Source organism: Coregonus lavaretus (assembly GCF_964263955.1).
Source record: "Coregonus lavaretus genome assembly, chromosome: 9".
In the NCBI taxonomy this organism is placed as follows: Eukaryota; Metazoa; Chordata; class Actinopteri; order Salmoniformes; family Salmonidae; genus Coregonus; species Coregonus lavaretus.
In genome coordinates, this window is record NC_139996.1 from 26,324,603 (window position 1) to 26,345,600 (window position 20,998).

General features: G+C 44.7%; 2 protein-coding genes across 2 annotated transcripts; one reads left to right on the top strand and one right to left on the bottom strand.

Annotated features, from left to right (window-relative positions):
• Positions 1-6,018: 6,018 nt before the first annotated feature.
• On the bottom strand, positions 6,019-8,259 carry LOC311135309 (BEN domain-containing protein 7-like; the record flags this gene model as incomplete). The annotated part of the gene is given in 5 exon segments (XM_084169258.1): positions 6,019-6,077; positions 7,256-7,369; positions 7,514-7,631; positions 7,709-7,741; positions 7,744-8,259. Coding segments are annotated over 5 exon segments (840 nt in total).
• A 1,512-nt stretch (positions 8,260-9,771) lies between these two features.
• prpf18 (PRP18 pre-mRNA processing factor 18 homolog (yeast)) lies at positions 9,772-20,139 on the top strand. The gene is made up of 10 exons (XM_084168913.1): positions 9,772-10,211; positions 10,630-10,707; positions 17,342-17,446; positions 17,554-17,667; positions 17,943-18,092; positions 18,298-18,366; positions 18,618-18,758; positions 18,879-18,950; positions 19,051-19,206; positions 19,418-20,139. The coding sequence occupies exons 1-10, from the start codon at positions 10,146-10,148 to the stop codon at positions 19,496-19,498; spliced, it is 1,032 nt and encodes a 343-aa protein (XP_084025039.1). The 5' UTR covers positions 9,772-10,145; the 3' UTR covers positions 19,499-20,139.
• The last annotated feature ends 859 nt before the right edge of the window (positions 20,140-20,998 follow it).

Here is a 20,998-nt window from a genome sequence, read left to right on the forward strand (position 1 = left end):
TTTTCCATTGATCCCTGTTGTGCACCCATGAGGAACACTCGCTCGCATTTTTGGTTGTGTGGGTGGTTTGTCAACAGCAGTACCATGATTACGATATAACCAATTACATCCAAGGAACCTCCTACTGAATTTTTCAACATTTCTGATTAGTCAGGAGACAATACAATACAACTGCCATTTAAAACAAATCGGTTTTCCGTAAAACTATAAGAAAAAAATCATCAGATCCACGTGAATTCACAATGCAGATGGCCTACGTCCGTTTCCTGCGGATTGAGAAATTGTATAATTTAGCTATACTGCTGCTGCTGTTCCATGTCACGAGTGGCACGTGTAGCTTGTTGTTGTTGTCATCCAATCACGTCATCCAACCGGCACTAGGCTACAGTCATAGAGCTGGAGCCTCCGTGTGGCAAGTTATTAGGAGATAGCTAGGCTAATCATGGGAAGATTAAATCAAAATGACAGAACTACAATTTAAATGAGAAGGACAGGCTGCAACACCAAGATTCAACAGGTAGGATGCTACTTAATAATCTGAATGGAGTTGTTGTTATTTACTGTAGGAAGGGGAGAAAGCGCACAGTTAAAGTGATATGTAGTCTCAATTACAGTAACCTAGCTAACTTTAACTAGCTTAACTAGCTTAACTAGCTTCTCTCGGGTTGATGCGGTCAAGACAGGTACTATATAATCACATGAGATCGTTACTCACAGTTGTGGAAAATGTACTCAATTGTCATACTTGAGTAAAAGTAAAGATACCTTAATAGAAAATGACTCAAGTAAAAGTCACCCAGTAAAATACTACTTCAGTAAAAGTTTAAAAGTATTTGGTTTTAAATATCAAAAGTAAATGGAATTGCTGAAATGTACTGAAGTATTAAAAGTAAAAGTATAGATCATTTCAAAATCCTTAAATTAAGCAAACCAGACCCCAAAAATGTTCTCGTTTTTTTAAATGTATTGACAGATGGCAGGGGCACACTCCAACATTCAAACATAATTTACAGATGAAGCATTTGTGTTTAGTGAGTCTGCCAGATCAGAGGCAGTAGGGATGACCAGGGATGTTCTGTTGATAAGTGTGTGAATTGGACTATTTTCCTGTCAAAATGTAATGAGTAAAAAGTACATTATTTTCTTTAGGAATGTAGTGAAGTAAAAGTAAAAGTTGGCAAAAATATAAATAGTAAATTAAAGTACAGATATCCCCCCAAAACTACTCTGTAGCTCAGCTGGTAGAGCACGGCGCTTGTAACGCCAAGGTAGTGGGTTCGATCCCCGGGACCACCCATACACAAAAATGTATGCACGCATGACTGTAAGTCGCTTTGGATAAAAGCGTCTGCTAAATGGCATATTATATTATATTATTATACTTTAAAGTAGTTTTACTTAAGTACTTTACACCACAGGTTACTCATAGACACACACCACACAGCCCCTCCACTCCCTGCTTGAGCAGCTGCTGCCAGGCTGCTGCTCTGCTTCTCTCTCCCTCATGCAGCTCCGTTTGTTTTCCTTCATGAGTATGATCAGGACTTGTTAGTGGTAGTTTTGTGATAACAGCACTGTGATTTTAACTACAGTTTTTTGGTTAGGGATTTTTTAATGTTAACAATAACAATTTCGTTTAAATGTTTTAACGTTCACACCCCTATTTTAAACTAGCCTGATTGGGTGGGCCAGTGATTGGGTGGGCCACTGACATAATCATAAGGCCCTATCTATTCCAGACTGTTAGCGCTCAAAGCAGCACTAATCACCAACTAAAACACAGTACCATCAGACCATATTTATTCATATGTGTTATACACAGTCATCTGTACAAGTACACAAAGGAGAATTACATGAAGGAGTTGGCAGGTGGCACAGTTAGTGAACACAAAACAGAACTGTCCTATTGGTCACATTAATTACATGAATAGCACTGGGATGGATGCATAGTGAGTGGCAGGGTAGAATACCATTAAGACAACTGTCACGACTTCCGCCGAGGCTTACTAGCTACTGCCGATCCCATTCTCATCACTCCACTTGTCATGTCTTGTCAATCACACACACCTGGTGCTCATTCCCCTAATTAGTATGTGTATAAGTGTTCCCTCTGTTCCCCTTGTCTTTGTGAGTGATTGTTTCATTGTGAGAGCAAGTAGCTCGGTTGAGCTACTCTTCCATTTGTTATTGCCAAGGTGGATTATTTCCCTTGTGATAGTTTCGTATTGACACTGGGTGCGTTTTATTTATGTAAACGGAATAAACTCTGGACTTCGGTGTTTTACCTCCTTCGCCTGACTCCTTCATTCACACCTCATCACAGAATTACTCACCCGCTGAATGGAGTCAGCAGGAGAAGACCGCATGCATGGAGTTGTGGCAAGGGTCCAGGAGCATTCCTCGATGCTGGCCAGTTTGGGGGAAGCGATGGATCGGGTTCATCAGGTAGTACAACGCCTGGAGAGGAGAGGACCTGATTTATCGAGACCAGCTGGTCAACCGGATCCAGCCACCTACACCCCAGCCCCTGGAGGGGTCCAGATATCCCGGCCACCGGCGTTTGATGGGACGGCAGCGCGATGTAAGGGATTTCTGCTCCAACTAGAGTTGTATTTCTCCAGCATCAGGCCGGCGCCACTGGAGTGGGAGAAGGTATCCGTCCTCGTTTCCTGCCTTTGTGGGAATGCCCTGGAGTGGGCCAACGCGGTGTGGAACGAGGGAGGTGCCGCGTTGGAGGACTATGGGGAGTTTTCTCGCCTCTTTCGGGCCGTTTTCGATCACCCGCCTGAGGGTCGAGAGGCGGACGAACGACTGGTCCATCTGAGGCAGGGGACGAGGACCGCACAGGACTACGCACTGAAGTTACGGACGCTGGCAGCGGGGTCCGGGTGGAACGAGCGGGCCCTGATCGACCATTTCCGGTGCCACCTAAGGGAGGACGTCCGACGGGAGCTAGCCTGCCATGATGCCATGCTATCGTTCTCCCAACTGGTGGACATGGCCATCCGGCTGGACAATCTGTTAGTAGCCAGAGGACGTCCTGGTAGCGGTCTGCCCGTTCCCACTCCGGACGACTCTGACCCCGAGCAGATGGAGCTGGGGGGAGCCACCGGTCGAGAGAGCGCATGAGGACAGCAACAGTGCCACTCTGGTGGCACGAAGAGACAATCCACCTCACATCGCAGTCAACGTTCCTTTGGGTCTGGAGGCGGAAGGCAGGGTACTCACGCATCACCCCAGGGTACGAACACCCAAAATTGTTCAGAGCCCTTTGCGGCGCACTGTACCTTATCTATCTCCTTTCCCGATCACCTGGTAGTTTCCCAGTGTAAGGCGCTAGTCGATTCAGGCGCAGCTGGGAACTTTATGGACAGGGCATTTGCATGCCGTCAAGGCATTTCATTGGTTCCCCTATCCATTCCACTCCCCATTAAAGCACTTGATAGTCGATCATTAGGGTCCGGGTTGGTTAAGGAGGTTACTGTACCAGTCACCATGATTACGCATGTTGAGCAGATCACTTTTTTGATTATTGAGTCTCCTGCTTACCTTGTAGTCTTAGGTATTCCGTGGTTAGCCCTTCACAACCCCACTTTTTCATGGCCGCAGAGGGTTCTTATGGGGTGGTCGCGTGAGTGTCCGGGTAGGTGTCTAGGTGTTTCCGTTGGTGCGACCACGGTGGAAAGTCCAGACGGTACCCCCACCGTGCGCATTCCCCCCGAATACCATGATCTGGCGCTTGCGTTTTCCAAGACGCAAGCGACTAAATTACCACCTCATCGGGAGGGGGATTGCGCGATAAACCTTCGGGTAGACGCTGTACCTCCCAGGAGTCATGTGTATCCCCTGTCACAGGCTGAAACGGAGGCTATGGAAACATACGTCACCGAGTCCCTGCGCCAGGGGTATATACGTCCCTCCACTTCACCTGCTTCCTCGAGTTTCTTCTTTGTGAAAGATGGCGGTTTACGCCCGTGCATTGATTATCGACCACTGAATAAGGTGACTGTACGATTTAGTTATCCTCTTCCCCTCATTCCGTCAGTGATTGTGTCAATGCATGGGGCTCGTTTTTTCACCAAATTAGACCTCAGGAGTGCCTACAACCTGGTGTGTATTCGGGAAGGGGATGAGTGGAAAACCGCATTCAGCACAACCTCGGGGCATTATGAATACCTGGTGATGCCCTACGGTTTGATGAATGCTCCATCCGTTTTCCAGTCCTTTGTGAACGAGGTGTTTCGGGACATGCTTGGTCGCAGTGTGGTGGTCTACATCGATGACATCCTGGTGTATTCCGCTACGCGCGGCGAGCATGTGTCCCTGGTTCGCAAAGTGCTGGCCCGATTGCTGGAAAATAACCTTTATGCCAAGGCAGAAAAGTGTCTGTTTTTCCAGCAGTCTGTCTCCTTTCTCGGATACCGCATTACTACCTCAGGTGTGGAGATGGAGGGAGATCGCATTGCAGCCATGCGTAATTGGCCGACTCCAACCACGGTTAAGGAGGTGCAGCGCTTTATTGGCTTCGCCAACCACTATCAGAGGTTTATCCGGGGCTTTGGCAAGATCGCAGCTTCCATTACATCTCTGTTGAAGGGTGGGCCGTCCCGGCTCCGCTGGTCTGCTGAGGCGAACAGGGCCTTCAGTAACCTGAGGGGTCTGTTCACATCAGCCCCGGTACTGGCCCACCCAGATACATCACTACCGTTCGTAGTGGAGGTGGATGCGTCCGAGGTAGGGATAGGCGCTGTCCTATCTCAACGCTTGGGCACGCCACCCAAGCTCCGCCCCTGTGCTTTCTTCTCTAAGAAGCTCAGCCCGGCGGAGCAGAACTACGACGTTGGTGATTGAGAGCTGTTGGATGTTGTCCGAGCCCTGACTGTGTGGAGGCATTGGCTCGAAGGGGCGAAACACCCTTTCCTCGTCTGGACGGACCACCGTAACCTGGTCCAGGCAGCGAGGAGGCTGAATCCTCGCCAGGCCAGGTGGGCCCTATTCTTCACCCCGTTTGATTTCACACTATCATACATCCCGGGTACGAAGAACGTGAAGGCAGACACATTGTAATGGCTGTATGACACAGAGGAGAGGCCCAGAGACAACACCCCCATACTCCCGGCCTCCTGCATTGTGGCGCGGTAGTATGGACGATGGACGCGGATATAGAGCAGGCGTTACGCACAGAGCCATCTCCACCTCAGTGTCCAGCTGGACTGCAGTACGTGCCTGCTTTTATCCGTGACCGTCTGATCTACTGAGCACACATGTCACCCTCCTCTGGTCACCCAGGTATCGGTTGTACAGTGTGCTGCCTGACCGGAAAGTACTGGTGGCCTACCTTGGCTAAGGACGTGAGGGTGTATGTCCACCGTCGCCATCTGGCTCACCCTGCTTCGCGTCCTCCTTGCTGCTGGAGCTGCGCGTCAAGGGGGGAGTACTGTCATGACTTCCTCCGAAGCTGCCTCCCCTCCTTCTAGACACTGCCGCTCCATATCTGAGCATTCCATTTGTCTTGTCTTGTCAATTACACACACCTGGTTCATATTCCCCTCATTAGTACGTGTTAAGTGTTCCCTCTGCCCCCCTTGTCCTTGTGGGTGATTGTTCATTGTGAGGATTAGTAGCTCGGTTGAGCTCAGTATTTTGTATTGCCTGGGTATTTTCCCTGTGTGCATGTTTGTTCCAGTGCGCCTGTTTTGCGCACTGGACTGGTTACGCTGGATTATGGAATAAACTCTGTATACTGTGATTTACCCTCCTGCGCCTGACTCCTTCAAATCACGCATCACAAAAGCAGTCCATGGAAGCTAACTACATTTCACTAACCAACTCATTTTGGTCAGCGTCATGTTTTTTAAAAATCTACAAACACGATACAAATTTATCACAGCTGTAAAATAACAATACATCTTCCAAAATGGACTTGCTAAAGTGGAACAACGACTGAAGTTAGTGGAGCAACATAGACATACAGTACGTTTCATTTTCATTGCAAGCCGTTGGTTTGCAGCACCGGCATCAATCAGTCACATTCTTCCCCACCTCTACCAAACTTGCTGGCTTGTTGTAGTCACAGCCTACATGACACATTTTTACGCTTACAATTAAAACATTATTGAATGAAATGTACGAAAACAAATTATAAGCGAAAGTGTGTGTGTGTGTGTGTGGTGTTACCTGTTGTTAGAAACTCCCTCTCCCCCCTCTCTCCAGACAGCTGAAGAGATTTTATTGCAAGAAGATGACATCATCATAGCTAGCAATCCACATCAAAATACAACAAATAAAATTAAAGAAAACGTAAATAAAAGGTGTGTAAGGCCGTTACAAAATGGGGAAAATGAAATGATACTGTGGAAAGTGTCACCTCACAGTTTATTTTAACAGTTAAAAAGCATACAGCTGTTCAATAAAGCGTTAATTACGATACTATAGTGAATGTAGATCGTTTGCTAGTCTCCAGTGTACTGCTGTTCTCCTATGAGAGCTGCTGTTAAATGTGGTGAGCTTAGTCCAGTTTAACACAGTCCAGTCCAGTAAATCCTCTGGACAGTGTCCACTTCCCCCACCCTACTGTTACAGAACTGCTGGACTGATAAGCCATGAGGTAATAGAGCAGTATAGACAGACGGAGGGAAGGAGCAGGGTAAAGAGAGGAATGGAAGACAGAAACAGTTGTAGAGGGCAAAAGAGAGAAAAGGCGAGGGAGAGAGGGAAAGAATGAGAAATAAATAGTGTGAGAGACCTAAATATGGGAGACATGAGAAAGAGAGTAGCGGGATTGGTGAAAGAGAGTGAGAGACAAAGGAGAGAGAAGGGGAGTGTGTGTGAAAGAGATAATTGAAAGAGAGAGGAGCAGGAGAGAGAGGAGCACAGTGTGAAACTAATTAGCTGACATTTTGGGAGTGTGTGTGAAAGAGATAATTGAAAGAGAGAGGAGCAGGAGAGAGAGGAGCACAGTGTGAAACTAATTAGCTGACATTTTGGGAGTTTGAGATGAGAATGTCAGATGTCAGGTGGATGACCTCACTATGATATACAGGCCAAAGACAGAGCCATTACACCCAAAGTGCATAAACCAGTGACGGATGAAAGATGGGTAAGTGAGGGAGGGGCAGGGGAAAGGCAGGTTCAGCGACTGTGTGTACCTGTTCGTTGAAGATGTCCTCAGGGTCTGTAGCCTCTGCGGAGTCAACAAAACAACAGTTTCAGTAAGGCACCTTCTGAACACATACACACATACACACACCCCTACCTCTCTTTAAGCGTCTGCGGGACAGTTTGATCTGGTCCTGTAGTATCTGGACCCAGTCTCGAGGGCCCGGCAGCTTCTCTATTCTGTGAGCTGTGCAGTACTCCTCTGTAAACACTAGACAGAGCACGGGAGATTAACAGAAGACCCAACAAAACAAATAGACATCACCTGTCTCTCTCTCGCTCTATTCCCCATCTCTCTCTCCCCCCACCCCTTTCTCTCTCTCTCTCTTTCTCTCTCACTCTCTCTCTTTTCTACCTTTAATGGCTCCCACAATGTTCTGGTCCAGTCCTTTCCTGTGGTCGTTCAGACCTCTCTTCCTCTTGCCATTGGGCAGTGAGTTAGCGAGCGTGGTGTCGGCTAAGAAGGTGCACACCTGTGACCAAGATGGAAGGTGTGTCAATCAACATGAACAAAGTCAATAAAGTCATTGATAAGGTTAATAAGACCTACCAGCTTCCTGAAGAGCAGGCTGCCAGAGCGTGTGTGTAGTTGACCAGGATTGAGTCCAGCTGGGCCTTAGGGATAAACACCTCGTAGTCCTCCGCTAGATGCATTTCATCACTGGGGATGGGCTTGTTCTGCATGGAGAGGGTTGGTACTGAGAGGTCAGGTGAGGTGGAGGTAGCGGGTGAGGCAGGGGTGTGCACAGGCCTCTCCATCTCTCTGCACCCCGTCTCCCTCCTCCCCCCGGGCTCCAGGGGTAAACATGGGGGGAGAGGGGGAACAGCTGCCCTCTTACTGGGTGCACTCATTGGAGCCACCTTGTGAACGGGGCGTCTCTTGCGGGGTCTGCGGCATGGGGCTGGGGAGACAGGGCAAGGCGGCCAGGGAGGGGTCGTGTGCTCTTGCTTCTCCTGGGAACCTTTCTGTGTCTGCATTAGCCTCCTCATGGTGCGTATCTCCTGTAGAATGGCCTGTAAGGTGCTCTTACAGTTACACATACAGCAGGGAGCCTGTACTGCTGCAGGAGACACATCTGTAGGGGAACACACACGCGTCATCACAGGGGACAAACTTTGTGTCCAGGCAGCTCTGACACCCACGCTTCTGTATGACTGTCTAAACGAGACAAGCCTCTCCATTGTCTGGCTTACCGGACAGGGACTTTTTTTACATTTCATTTTTTTTATGATGTGTAATACAATACAATGTCATATTATTCATCTACAATTTATGTTCTTAACCATGAGAAACATGGACCTGGGAGGCTCACAGGGATATTGGTATTCACGGTTCTCCACCAATTATAAATTTTTCAACTCAATACTTCTTGTATTCCCCCCCCCCCCCAAAAAAAAAAAAACATAAATGCACTGTAATTTAAGCTTTAAAACTGCAATGTTTTCTCTCTGCCTCATGTCAAAATGTATAGAAATGCAGGATATTAGCTTTAAAGGTGTGCAACAAAACATTTCTCTGCCCAATGACAAAATGTGTAGAATTGAAGGAAATTAGCTTGAAAAGTGCTACATTTTCTCTCCAATGCCAAGAGATGGGCCTTTAAAATGTTCCTTCCCAGGGCCCGAGACTTGGTTCATCCGGCCATGCACTGCAGAAGTCATAGTTAAACTCCTTGTATGCTATTTTTATCTCAGTAGAGTTGTGCTCTGATTATTATGAAGGGGTCGACCCAGGGATCCTTGATGAATTTGCTATCACAAAAGGGGTCCCCGGACCCAAAAAGTTAAAATTTGCCTTCTTCAGGATATTTTATAGTGCCAGCAAACCTTCACGCTCTAAAATCTCTTCAACTAATCAATAAATTACTTAATAGGCCTACTTAAAAATTAATCACATCTATTCCTTTGTGCCACCTGATGGTCACTATAGCTAATATTCTGGACTGGGGGGTCAAACTGTTGTCCAGAGAACTGTATCATAAACAATTGAAAAGATGAATCGGTTGATTGAGAAATTAGAATATATATATATAACACTTGATTAATAAGTCTTAACACTTTCTTAGGGCCATATCATTATATTATGTTTCAACAGTTTTGGTGAAACCATGTGAAAAGTTAAACTGAACGTTTCTTCTCTCTCTCTCTCTCTCTCTCAATTCAAAGGGCTTTATTGGCATGGGAAACGTATGTGCATCCAGTGAGTGCACTTCTGAACTCTCAGCATGAACAAAACCTGTTTCAAACTCCTTCCACATTAAGTGGATTATTGTGATTGAGGGAGAATAGCCAGAGCAGGTTTGTATCTGTAGGCTATCTGACATGTAATTCTATTATATTAAATTATGTTTTTTGTGCCTTGTTTGCTCTCCCTGTTCTCCAAAATGTAGCCATTGTTATTATTGTTACAATGTAGCTACTTCATTGTTCACATATAAGAATAAAAGTCAAGTGTAGTCTATTTGTCTTCTAAAGACAGCCATTACTTCCCATAGTTCACACCCTTAGTCCAATTGCTTTTATTTTGAAGGTCATGACGTGTCTATTCACGTTGGAGGAATTCTTATTCATGTCCTGGTCAGATTGTTTCCAGCAATTTGGGTGTGAGACTTCACATCAGAAGAGTTACAGGGTGTGTTAAGTGGTGATGTCCCATCATTTCAGGTTGAGGGCATGAGGTAGGAATACATATATTTAAATAGTGGAGTATGGTGGTGATAATTTAATTTTAAATTATTTAAGTTTTGAGTGTAGTGTTAGATGGTAGGGTATTTCTTTATTTTTGTTTTATTTTTCAAGCAAAGTATAGGGTAGTTGTACTCCAGTCTAGTAGGTGGCGGTAATGTAACATATTGGATGCCAACCGCCGTTAAACCTCATCGGAGAATAATTGTTTCTAGCGTATTCCCAAACAGCTGATCAGCTGCTCCAGTCTATATATTTGAACTGTGAAGACTAAAGAAATAACGACATATTTGAAAACTAATATGGATTTCTTAAAAGCTGAAATCGCGAGGAAGAGAAAACTAATTGAAGACAAAGATCTTATTGATGTGAGTAGCTGCTAGCTAGTTACATTCACTAGTCAGCTAGCTACATTTAGCTAGCTAGCGTTGCTTATGTTAGTTAGCTAGGCAATGATAACTAGTTAGGTTGCTTGGCGTGCGTGGGCAGATACATGAAAGTTGAATTTAATTATGTTTACTGAAAATAGTAGCTAGCTAGCTAACGTTAGCTTAAAGTACAAGTTGGGGGGAGCCTGCGTCATGATACAATTAAGAGCTATAGGGCTCTGAGGTTCGCGGCATGCTTGCGCCAGCTAACGCAAACTAGCCATTTTAGCTTAGTTTCAAGAGCTCATCTGACATAACTAACGTTAGTTAACTAAGTATTAAATGTACTTGTGAGATTAAAATGTTGCCATCATTGCATCTTGTTGTTGATATGCGGTGTTAATTAATCTATTCACAGGATTCAAAGAAATACTTCAAGCGGGCCGATCTTGCCCGAAAAGAAGAAGAGGAGTATTTCAAAAGATGTGGCTACAAGGTAATATCAGAGTTTCTAAACCCAGATACGCAACATCGCGAGACTTCCGGGAACGCTTGCGAAGCAGACTAAAGACGTCCGCATGCTTCCCAGCCGAAACAGTTCGGAATAGTTATGACGACAGTTTTGGATTTAGGTAAGGTTTTTATTTTTGGTTGTTCGGGCACACATTTTTTTCTTTAAGCAACCCGACGTCTACGCCCCTTCGTCGGTGATTGGTCAACAGTAGGGATTCATCAGGAGAGTCTTTGTCATTCAATGAGACTACTCATTTTCATGCCAATTTTTTCATTGAGAAATAGTGCAACAAATGGCTTAGATATAAAATTGCGTGACTAAGATTACCCTTGGCAAAACTTCAATTAATGACAGATTTCTTGAGTTAGCTTTAATTAATTCAGACGATTTTGAGGAAGTGTATACTGGCTACGGCGTCTCAAAATGGACAAACAGTACTATTGCGTTTTTTCTCGTTTTTCAAGCAGTCTTATGTGAGTATGAAGGTCTTAAGGGAGTATGCGAGTACACTCGTTTGGTTCGCCTAGTTGACTGGGGCTAGCCGCCAGCCGAACTGAAGCATGCCTTTAGTAGACCATTCTGGGGTTTGGGGTTTGAGAAGTCAGTGCGAGAAGTGACAAATTCTTCCTTAGTTATACATTTTCTCAATCTAAATATGAATTGGTACGGTTCTAGAAACACAAATCCCTCAACTTTCATATCACATCAAAATACACTTACTGTACTGTTTGAACCGGTTTTAACAGTTGTAGCCGACAGTATTTTTCAGTGACAACACATTTGTGGCCACCTTCTTCTGTTTACACACAGGTGTTCGGAGATGCAGACAGCCAATTAGCACATGTAGTCCCTCCGTCTTGTCTGTTTTCTGTAAACAAGCGCTGTAACATGGAAAGATGACCGTGTGGGAACCCTAACCCTATAAAAGTGTGTATCAATTCAACCTTTTGATTTTTGAAAATGTCTCACCGATGTGAAAGATAAGGTCCTTATTCTTCCAAAACCGCACCGCAAGCGATACGTGGTAATGTTCAGACCGAGCATCGGGGCTCTTAACAAAACACCCCTGTACAGAAGACTCCTTCGTCCAATGACTCTTATGTGTAATGTAATGGAACTGAGAGTCATGATCAAAGGCTAGCTGTATCCCATTATAGCCCTTTGTCTGTTCTCTCTTTCTCCCTCTCCCTCGTGCACTTCATCTTACTCCTTGTTTCGAGATTCTCCCTTCCTCTCTGTAGTCCACCACCTTCTTCCATTCCCTTCCTCTCTCTGCACTGTCTGTTCAATCTCCACAATAATGTGTTTTTTTCTCCCCTCATTGACTTGTTTTCAGAGTTACAGTGCAGGCTACGGCTAGACCACCTTACAGGGTTGTGTGGTAGTGTGTTTTTCTGATGTTGCGTAGCATGTGTTGACTGTGCTCTCTTCCCACCTTGTGAACGCTGCCCTGCAGGTTCAGAAAGAGGCACCTGAGAGACAGGTAGGGGATGATGGCGCAGCAGGCAGGGAGCATGTTTAGAGGATGACCGATCGTAGGCAGTGGTGTGTCCCAAAAATCTTGCAAAGCTCCCCTTTCCTCGGCATCTTCCCTTCAATTCTACCTGTCTGCAAAATATGGAGGAAACGTATCTAGCAGCAAACTAGCAATATACAGTCCAAAAATAACCCCTTACCTAGTTCTTTCCTCCAGGCTGCTTCAATGTTAGCTGATTGTAAGCACTGTTAAACGATATGGTGGTTGCGCCACCCATCCTTCCAATAGGCTTAGAGCTTCTGTGTTGCTTAAACCAGTCTAGTTCTGCAGTCACAACAGTGTGGCTGTGTGGGTTGTATTCAGTCCCTTCACTGATCAGTTGTCTGGAAGGAGAGGGGGCAAGGAATGGAGAGTTGGGACATAGCCATGTTGAGCATGAGTTTAGGCTCTTATCAGTTTATCCTTTAGCTTTTTTTAAGTTTTGGGTTAATCAGGCTTTGCCTCTTATGTTTCAAACAAGTTTGATATGGGCCTTTGTACCAGAAACAACTTTCAGTTTTTTTCCCCCATGGTTCTTGTGTTTGCAGGTTTTGCCTTACTTTTTAGAATCGCTCATGTGTGGGGAGAGAACTGCATTTCAATTCAACTGACTAATACAGCTCTAAATGTGCCTATAAAACAGGTTTTGGCTTACAAATGCAGCACCTGCATCTGACTTGGATTCTTTGTGCATTTTGGGGGCTTTCGTTGTGTAATATTTTTTCATATATATATATACAGTGGGGAGAACAAGTATTTGATACACTGCCGATTTTGCAGGTTTTCCTACTTACAAAGCATGTAGAGGTCTGGAATTTTTATCATAGATACACTTCAACTGTGAGAGACGGAATCTAAAACAAAAATCCAGAAAATCACATTGTATGATTTTTAAGTAATTAATTTGCATTTTATTGCATGACATAAGTATTTGATACATCAGAAAAGTAGAACTTAATATTTGGTACAGAAACCTTTGTTTGCAATTACAGAGATCATACGTTTCCTGTAGGTCTTGACCAGGTTTGCACACACTGCAGCAGGGATTTTGGCCCACTCCTCCATACAGACCTTCTCCAGATCCTTCAGGTTTCGAGGCTGTCGCACCTTTCAGCTCCCTCCAAAGATTTTCTATTGGGTTCAGGTCTGGAGACTGGCTAGGCCACTCCAGGACCTTGAGATGCTTCTTACGGAGCCACTCCTTAGTTGCCCTGGCTGTGTGTTTCGGGTCGTTGTCATGCTGGAAGACCCAGCCACGACCCATCTTCAATGCTCTTACTGAGGGAAGGAGGTTGTAGGCCAAGATCTCGCGATACATGGCCCCATCCATCCTCCCCTCAATACGGGGCAGTCGTCCTGTCCCCTTTGCAGAAAAGCATCCCCAAAGAATGATGTTTCCACCTCCATGCTTCACGGTTGGGATGGTGTTCTTGGGGTTGTACTCATCCTTCTTCTTCCTCCAAACACGGCGAGTGGAGTTTAGACCAAAAAGCTATATTTTTGTCTCATCAGACCACATGACCTTCTCCCATTCCTCCCCTTGATCATCCAGATGGTCATTGGCCAACTTCAGACGGGCCTGGACATGCGCTGGCTTGAGCAGGGGGACCTTGCGTGCGCTGCAGGATTTTAATCCATGACGGCGTAGTGTGTTACTAATGGTTTTCTTTGAGACTGTGGTCCCAGCTCTCTTCAGGTCATTGACCAGGTCCTGCCGTGTAGTTCTGGGCTGATCCCTCACCTTCCTCATGATCATTGATGCCCCACGAGGTGAGATCTTGCATGGAGCCCCAGACCGAGGGTGATTGACCGTCATCTTGAACTTCTTCTATTTTCTAATAATTGCGCCAACAGTTGTTGCCTTCTCACCAAGCTGCTTGCCTATTGTCCTGTAGCCCATCCCAGCCTTGTGCAGGTCTACAATTTGATCCCTGATGTCCTTACACAGCTCTCTGGTCTTGGCCATTGTGGAGAGGTTGGAGTCTGTTTGATTGAGTGTGTGGACAGGTGTCTTTTATACAGGTAACGAGTTCAAACAGGTGCAGTTAATACAGGTAATGAGTGGAGAACAGGAGGGCTTCTTAAAGAAAAACTAACAGGTCTGTGAGAGCCGGAATTCTTACTGGTTGGTAGGTGATCAAATACTTATGTCATGCAATAAAATGCAAATTAATTACTTAAAAATCATACAATGTGATTTTCTGGATTTTTGTTTTAGATTCCGTCTCTCACAGTTGAAGTGTACCTATGATAAAAATTACAGACCTCTACATGCTTTGTAAGTAGGAAAACCTGCAAAATCGGCAGTGTATCAAATACTTGTTCATGTATGTATATATGTATATATATATATATATATATATATATATATATATATATATACACACACACACACACACACACACACACACACAGTGGGAAGAACAAGTATTTGATACACTGCACCTGTTTGAACTCGTTACCTGTATAAAAGACACCTGTCCACACACTTAATCAAACAGACTCCAACCTCTCCACAATGGCCAAGACCAGAGAGCTGTGTAAGGACATCAGGGATCAAATTGTAGACCTGCACAAGGCTGGGATGGGCTACAGGACAATAGGCAAGCAGCTTGGTGAGAAGGCAACAACTGTTGGCGCAATTATTAGAAAATAGAAGAAGTTCAAGATGACGGTCAATCACCCTCGGTCTGGGGCTCCATGCAAGATCTCACCTCGTGGGGCATCAATGATCATGAGGAAGGTGAGGGATCAGCCCAGAACTACACGGCAGGACCTGGTCAATGACCTGAAGAGAGCTGGGACCACAGTCTCAAAGAAAATCATTAGTAACACACTACGCCGTCATGGATTAAAATCCTGCAGCGCACGCAAGGTCCCCCTGCTCAATCCAGCGCATGTCCAGGCCCGTCTGAAGTTGGCCAATGACCATCTGGATGATCAAGGGGAGGAATGGGAGAAGGTCATGGGGTCTGATGAGACAAAAATAGAGCTTTTTGGTCTAAACTCCACTCGCCGTGTTTGGAGGAAGAAGAAGGATGAGTACAACCCCAAGAACACCATCCCAACCGTGAAGCATGGAGGTGGAAACATCATTCTTTGGGGATGCTTTTCTGCAAAGGGGACAGGACGACTGCACCGTATTGAGGGGAGGATGGATGGGGCCATGTATCGCGAGATCTTGGCCAACAACCTCCTTCCCTCAGTAAGAGCATTGAAGATGGGTCGTGGCTGGGTCTTCCAGCATGACAACGACCCGAAACACACAGCCAGGGCAACTAAGGAGTGGCTCCGTAAGAAGCATCTCAAGGTCCTGGAGTGGCCTAGCCAGTCTCCAGACCTGAACCCAATAGAACACTTTTGGAGGGAGCTGAAAGTCCGTATTGCCCAGCGAAAGCCCCGAAACCTGAAGGATCTGGAGAAGGTCTGTATGGTGGAGTGGGCTAAAATCCCTGCTGCAGTGTGTGCAAACCTGGTCAAGACCTACAGGAAACGAATTATCTCTGTAATTGCAAACAAAGGTTTCTGTACCAAATATTAAGTTCTGCTTTTCTGATGTATCAAATACTTATGTCATGCAATAAAATGCAAATTAATTACTTAAAAATCATACAATGTGATTTTCTGGATTTTTGTTTTAGATTCCGTCTCTCACAATTGAAGTGTACCTATGATAAAAATTACAGACCTCTGAATGCTTTGTAAGTAGGAAAACCTACAAAATCGGCAGTGTATCAAATACTTGTTCTCCCCACTGTATATATATTTTTTAGGTTGTGTTTCTATGGGGAGCACAATCTAAAGGTGAAAAGATGCATGTGCTTCTAAAAGCATGACCCGTCAGTATATCTGAAAGATGAAATTGCTATACTTTGCAGTGGTTTAATGTCGGTACACATGATTTTTAATGGCCATGAAGATGGTCTACATGCAACAGTGTTTTTTTCCTTATGGTCATGCTGCTTTAAAATGGTATGGTGGATTTCTATACCAGCAGTCTTTCTGTTTATAGTATTGGTTTGATTTGGAAGAAACTGCTGGTCCCAGGTGAGTCAGCAGCAATGGACAATGTCTCTGCATGACAGTACTGAGAGAGCACGCTCTACTGCTTCTGCTGGCATTTTAGCCTTTAGTGATGTTAATGAGGATGATTATAAGAAACATGATGATTAAAAATTGCACCAGCAGTGAGGGCAGAGAGAGAGGTGACGCAAGAGGTGTAACTCTCGCCAGAATCTGTCCAAAATAAGACCAATGCGTGTCTATGGGCTTATTTTTGACCTAAGCTTGTCGCCTGCCTTTGCGACAACTCCCATTGTTAGGACGAAGACATTAGCATCTTTTTATTGTGAATATATAGATCTCTGGTGAGAGCCAATAGTAATGGAGACCTCTGAGTTTAGCCTCTAGAGCCCCACAGTGGAGGTGTCATAAAACCTAGCAGTCAAACGGAAATGGTTCCAATCGTTTTTCCCATAGGATTTATTTTTTTATAACCATTTATCAATATATCAGTCTATTTACTCAGATTCAATAATTAGCATCAAAGTAGACATAATGCAAAACAACATGCTCCTGCAAGTAATCTCTAGCTGACACCTTTGCTAATGGGTATTGTGTCAATTTAAAACTTGCACAAGACAGTTCATAGAATTTGTAAAGAAATTTAACCAATTTATTCAGTACTACATTTAGCTAATATTAGATAGTTAATCCAGAGATTCTTACCTTTGCCTCGATTTGGCAGTCTCGTCCAGATCATGGCATTCGTAGCTCTTTATGATAACCACATTAGCAGCTAATTAGCATTTCATTTTTTGGGGGGTAAATACATTCACCTTGTCATAGAAAGATTTACATGGTTATCAAAACACCACGCCAGGGTAAGCCCACATGAAAAACAGCCCTTATTTTAAGTGTTCCTAAAACCCCTATGGGAATAATTGTGGGAAACGATTGGAACCGTTTCCCTGTTTTAAACGCTAGGTTTTATGGGTATTATGACTCGTACTGTGGTACTCTATAGCAGTGACAACAGAGAAAACAGGAAACTAACCCACTCCTCTCTCTCTCTCCCTTTACCTCTGTGTTATCTCAAAGCTGGAGAAGAAAGAGGAAAAGGCAGATCCCTCCACCTCGTCCAATACCACATTAGAGCTGGAGCTGACTGAGGAGAAGCTGCCAATGTCGCTCTCCCGGCAGGAGGTGAGTCAGCCAATCAGAGCTGGTTTTATTGTGTCAAGCCTCCTGGGTTCTGTTCAGTAGGTATGAACAGGGAGGAGACGTGCTTGTTTATGTGTTTGTTTGTCCAGGTGATCCGGCGACTGAGGGAGCGAGGGGAACCGGTGCGTCTGTTTGCAGAGTCAGACTATGAGGCCTTCCAGAGGCTCAGGAAGATCGAGATTCTCGCCCCGGAAGTCAACAAGGTAATGTCCTGTCACTGTTTTATGAGGCAGGGTACTGGGGTGGTGGTGGGAACTTGCCCTTTGTTTTTGTGGTGGGTTTTATATTGTTTTTGTAAGGTTAAAGAAGAGTTTGACACAGTGACTTTTAAGCACCCACCTCTTATTGTCCCTTGTATTGTACTGTTGTGTACATGCTAGCCCAGAATATTATGGATGACCTTTCGGGCACTGACAACCTGTGATGTATAGATAAAGCACTGACTGATCACCTGTGTTACTGTGTATTCTCTGGGCAGGGTTTGAGGAACGACCTGAAAGCAGCCATGGATAAGATTGACGCACAGTACCTGAATGAGATCGTAGGGGGCACTGGGGAGCCGGGGGAGGTGGACACACAATTCGACCTAAGAGTACACGAGGCAGACACCACCATCGAGGAGCTGGAGGTACACAGAGACTGGGGTGTCACTAGCCACTATATTTGTCCTTAACTCAGGGTTTAAGGTCTACATTTTAAATCCACAATTGTAAATAAAAAGTGCTTAATGTCCCTCTTCTATCACAGTCCAAACAAAGTCCTATGTGTCAATGCATCATAAGGACACTGTATTCCCTTTGTCCTCTTGTTTGGTATTTGTTGTTGTCCTACAGGCTCTGGGTAAATCTCTTGGAAAGGGAGATGACAATGGGGACCAGGATGTCATCGACAAAGTCCTTAGGGTGAGACCGAGAGCGCCATGCTCTGCTTTTTGCTTCAGGGAGAGTGTTTTGCAAATTCAACAATTGCTGATGTGATCTCTCTCCAGTGTTGTAATTATTTATTGTAGCGCAAAGAGTAATGCTGTGATGGAGATTTTAAAAATGATGTTTAAATGTTTGTGTGATAACATGGTTCTGTTATGGTCAGTAGTTTCTAGGCAGTTGTGGATATAGTTTGTTGTGTTCATATGTGGTTGTGTTGTGGTCTGTAGTTCCTGCTGGGAGTCTGGGCGAAGGACCTGAATGGTCGAGAGGACCACGTGAAGCGCAGCGTCCAGGGCAAGCTGGCCAGTGCCACCCAGAAACAGACTGAGTCCTACCTCAAACCGCTATTCCGGAAGCTACGCAAGAAGGTCTGTGTTCACCTCAGAGAACTACCCTCTGCGAAATGATGTCCATTAATATGGTACTGCTATGTGATGACTGTGGTGGATATGGTCTTCTTTTATTGTAGTTCTTTTTACATTTTTTAGAGTTTGCCCGCAGACATCAAAGAATCAATCACAGACATCATTAAATTCATGCTGCAGAGAGAATATGTAAAGGTATTGAACTTGTTTTCTACCTGTTGATGCTTATATTGGGTGTTTTGTGTTGTCTAGTATGATTGGGCGGTTGTTCTTAAACTGTGCTTGTCTGTTCCAGGCGAACGATGCGTACCTGCAGATGGCCATTGGTAACGCCCCCTGGCCCATCGGGGTGACCATGGTGGGCATCCATGCCCGTACGGGGCGAGAGAAGATCTTCTCCAAACATGTGGCCCATGTCCTCAACGACGAGACCCAGAGAAAATACATCCAGGTTAGAACCTCCGACCTCTGTGTTAACCTCTGAATATAACTTGGATCAAAGATGACCCCTAACATCTGGGTTAACCCATATAGAGTAGCAGAAGTAAGATAGCTGACTGCTCAGCCTCCCTGTGAAAATATCCTAACCTCTGTTCTGTCCTGTTCTCTCTCTCTCATTCACTCACTCACTCACACACTCTCTCTCACTTACTCTTTCACAGGGACTGAAAAGGTTGATGACTATCTGCCAGAAACACTTCTCCACAGACCCCTCAAAGTGTGTTGAGTACAACGCCCTGTAGTACACCTGACTGTCTACACCTGTGTGTTTGTTTAACACACCTGACCGTCTACACCTGTGGTTACCAAGCCTTGTCTTAGAGTCCTGGGGTGCGCAGGCTTTTGTTCCAACCCAGCACTACAACACCTAATTCAACTGACTGGTCTTGATTTGCATTAAATATGTTGAATCAGGTGTGCTAGTGTTAGGTTGAAAGGAATGCATGCCTGTATACCTTGTAGTCTTACAGGATCATGGTTGGTTACACGTCTGTGGAAGTTACTACAGCTGAGGAAGTCTCTGTACTTCTGTCTACATAACTGTCAATGGAGATCCAGCTGTTCATTTATATTTTGAGGCTCGCTTTTTGCCACTTGTATGGTTGACTGTTTTGTGTTGCTTTTTTTAGGGTGTACAAGTTAGTATTTTCCTTGTTACTCAAATGAACCAACATGTTGTGTAAATATCCCTTCTAAGATTAGTCATTCTCCACAGTGTGCTAGTTTTATAATATCTTTGTAAGAATGGCCATGTGTAAGTTTTATTATGCAAATCTTTGGAAAACGAAAAAAAAAAATGCTTAAATTGAAGAATGTGAAAACAGGAGTTGAAACCTGTCAAAGTAAACTGTTCTTATTAATGCAATAAATACATCTAAATTCAGGGGGTGTTTGTGTCAGGCACTTTTCATTCCATTATTGAGTAATATTATTTAAAGATATCTAAATGTTCCATCAAAATGTGTTAACTGCACATTTTCCCAAGCTATAAAATGTCTCAATGCACATGAAGATCATTATGAGAAGCGCCATTTTAAACGGGAAAGGCAAAGTTCGCTATACCGCCAGAAGCTGTAAAATGATTAATCTATAAACTCCCGAGGCCAACAGCAGAGCCAACGTTTATTATACACTTGTCTGTCTACAGACCAACGCCTTGCTGCAGATCTTACTCTAGCCTACAATCGACGGTGTAAAGCAGGGTTCTTCAATTCCGGTCCTGGAGGGCCGAAACACCTCTGTTTTTCATCCTCTCCTTCTAATCAGGGGCTAATTCAGACCTGGGACACCAGGTGAGTGCAATTAACTACCAGGTAGAAATAAAAAACAGAAGTGTTTCGGCCCTCCAGGACCGGAATTGAAGAACCCTGGTGTAAAGTAAGTAGGCCGCGATTATTTTTAACCTGGGGAAAATAACATGGCTAGAAAGGGTATTACACTACCAAATAAGGAACTACAAAATTCATGACATATTTTTCAGTCTCCTGTGGTGTTTTCAGCAAGGGAAGTGGTTAATGGTAATTAGGGGCTTTCCACAGTCAAGGCCAAGCAGTATGCAAACGTTTTAGTGGCCACTGTTTTGAGTTTAGATATTCGCCAGACATTTGGGCCTTCAAACGTAAATAGCTCGCAAACGATTGGAGCTACATACCTCAGGTTAGGGACTCCATGAAGGAAAAAAGGTCTACAACATTGCACAGGTTTTATTTTCCAGATTCCGACCCGAGTTTCATACTCACAAC

Coding starts and splice junctions, on each gene's coding strand:
- prpf18 (XM_084168913.1), top strand. CDS start 10,146: ATGGATTTCTTAAAAGCTGAAATCGCGAGGAAGAGAAAACTAATTGAA. Junction 17,668..17,942: donor TCGCCCCGGAAGTCAACAAG/GTAATGTCCTGT, acceptor TTCTCTGGGCAG/GGTTTGAGGAACGACCTGAA. Junction 18,759..18,878: donor TCCGGAAGCTACGCAAGAAG/GTCTGTGTTCAC, acceptor TACATTTTTTAG/AGTTTGCCCGCAGACATCAA.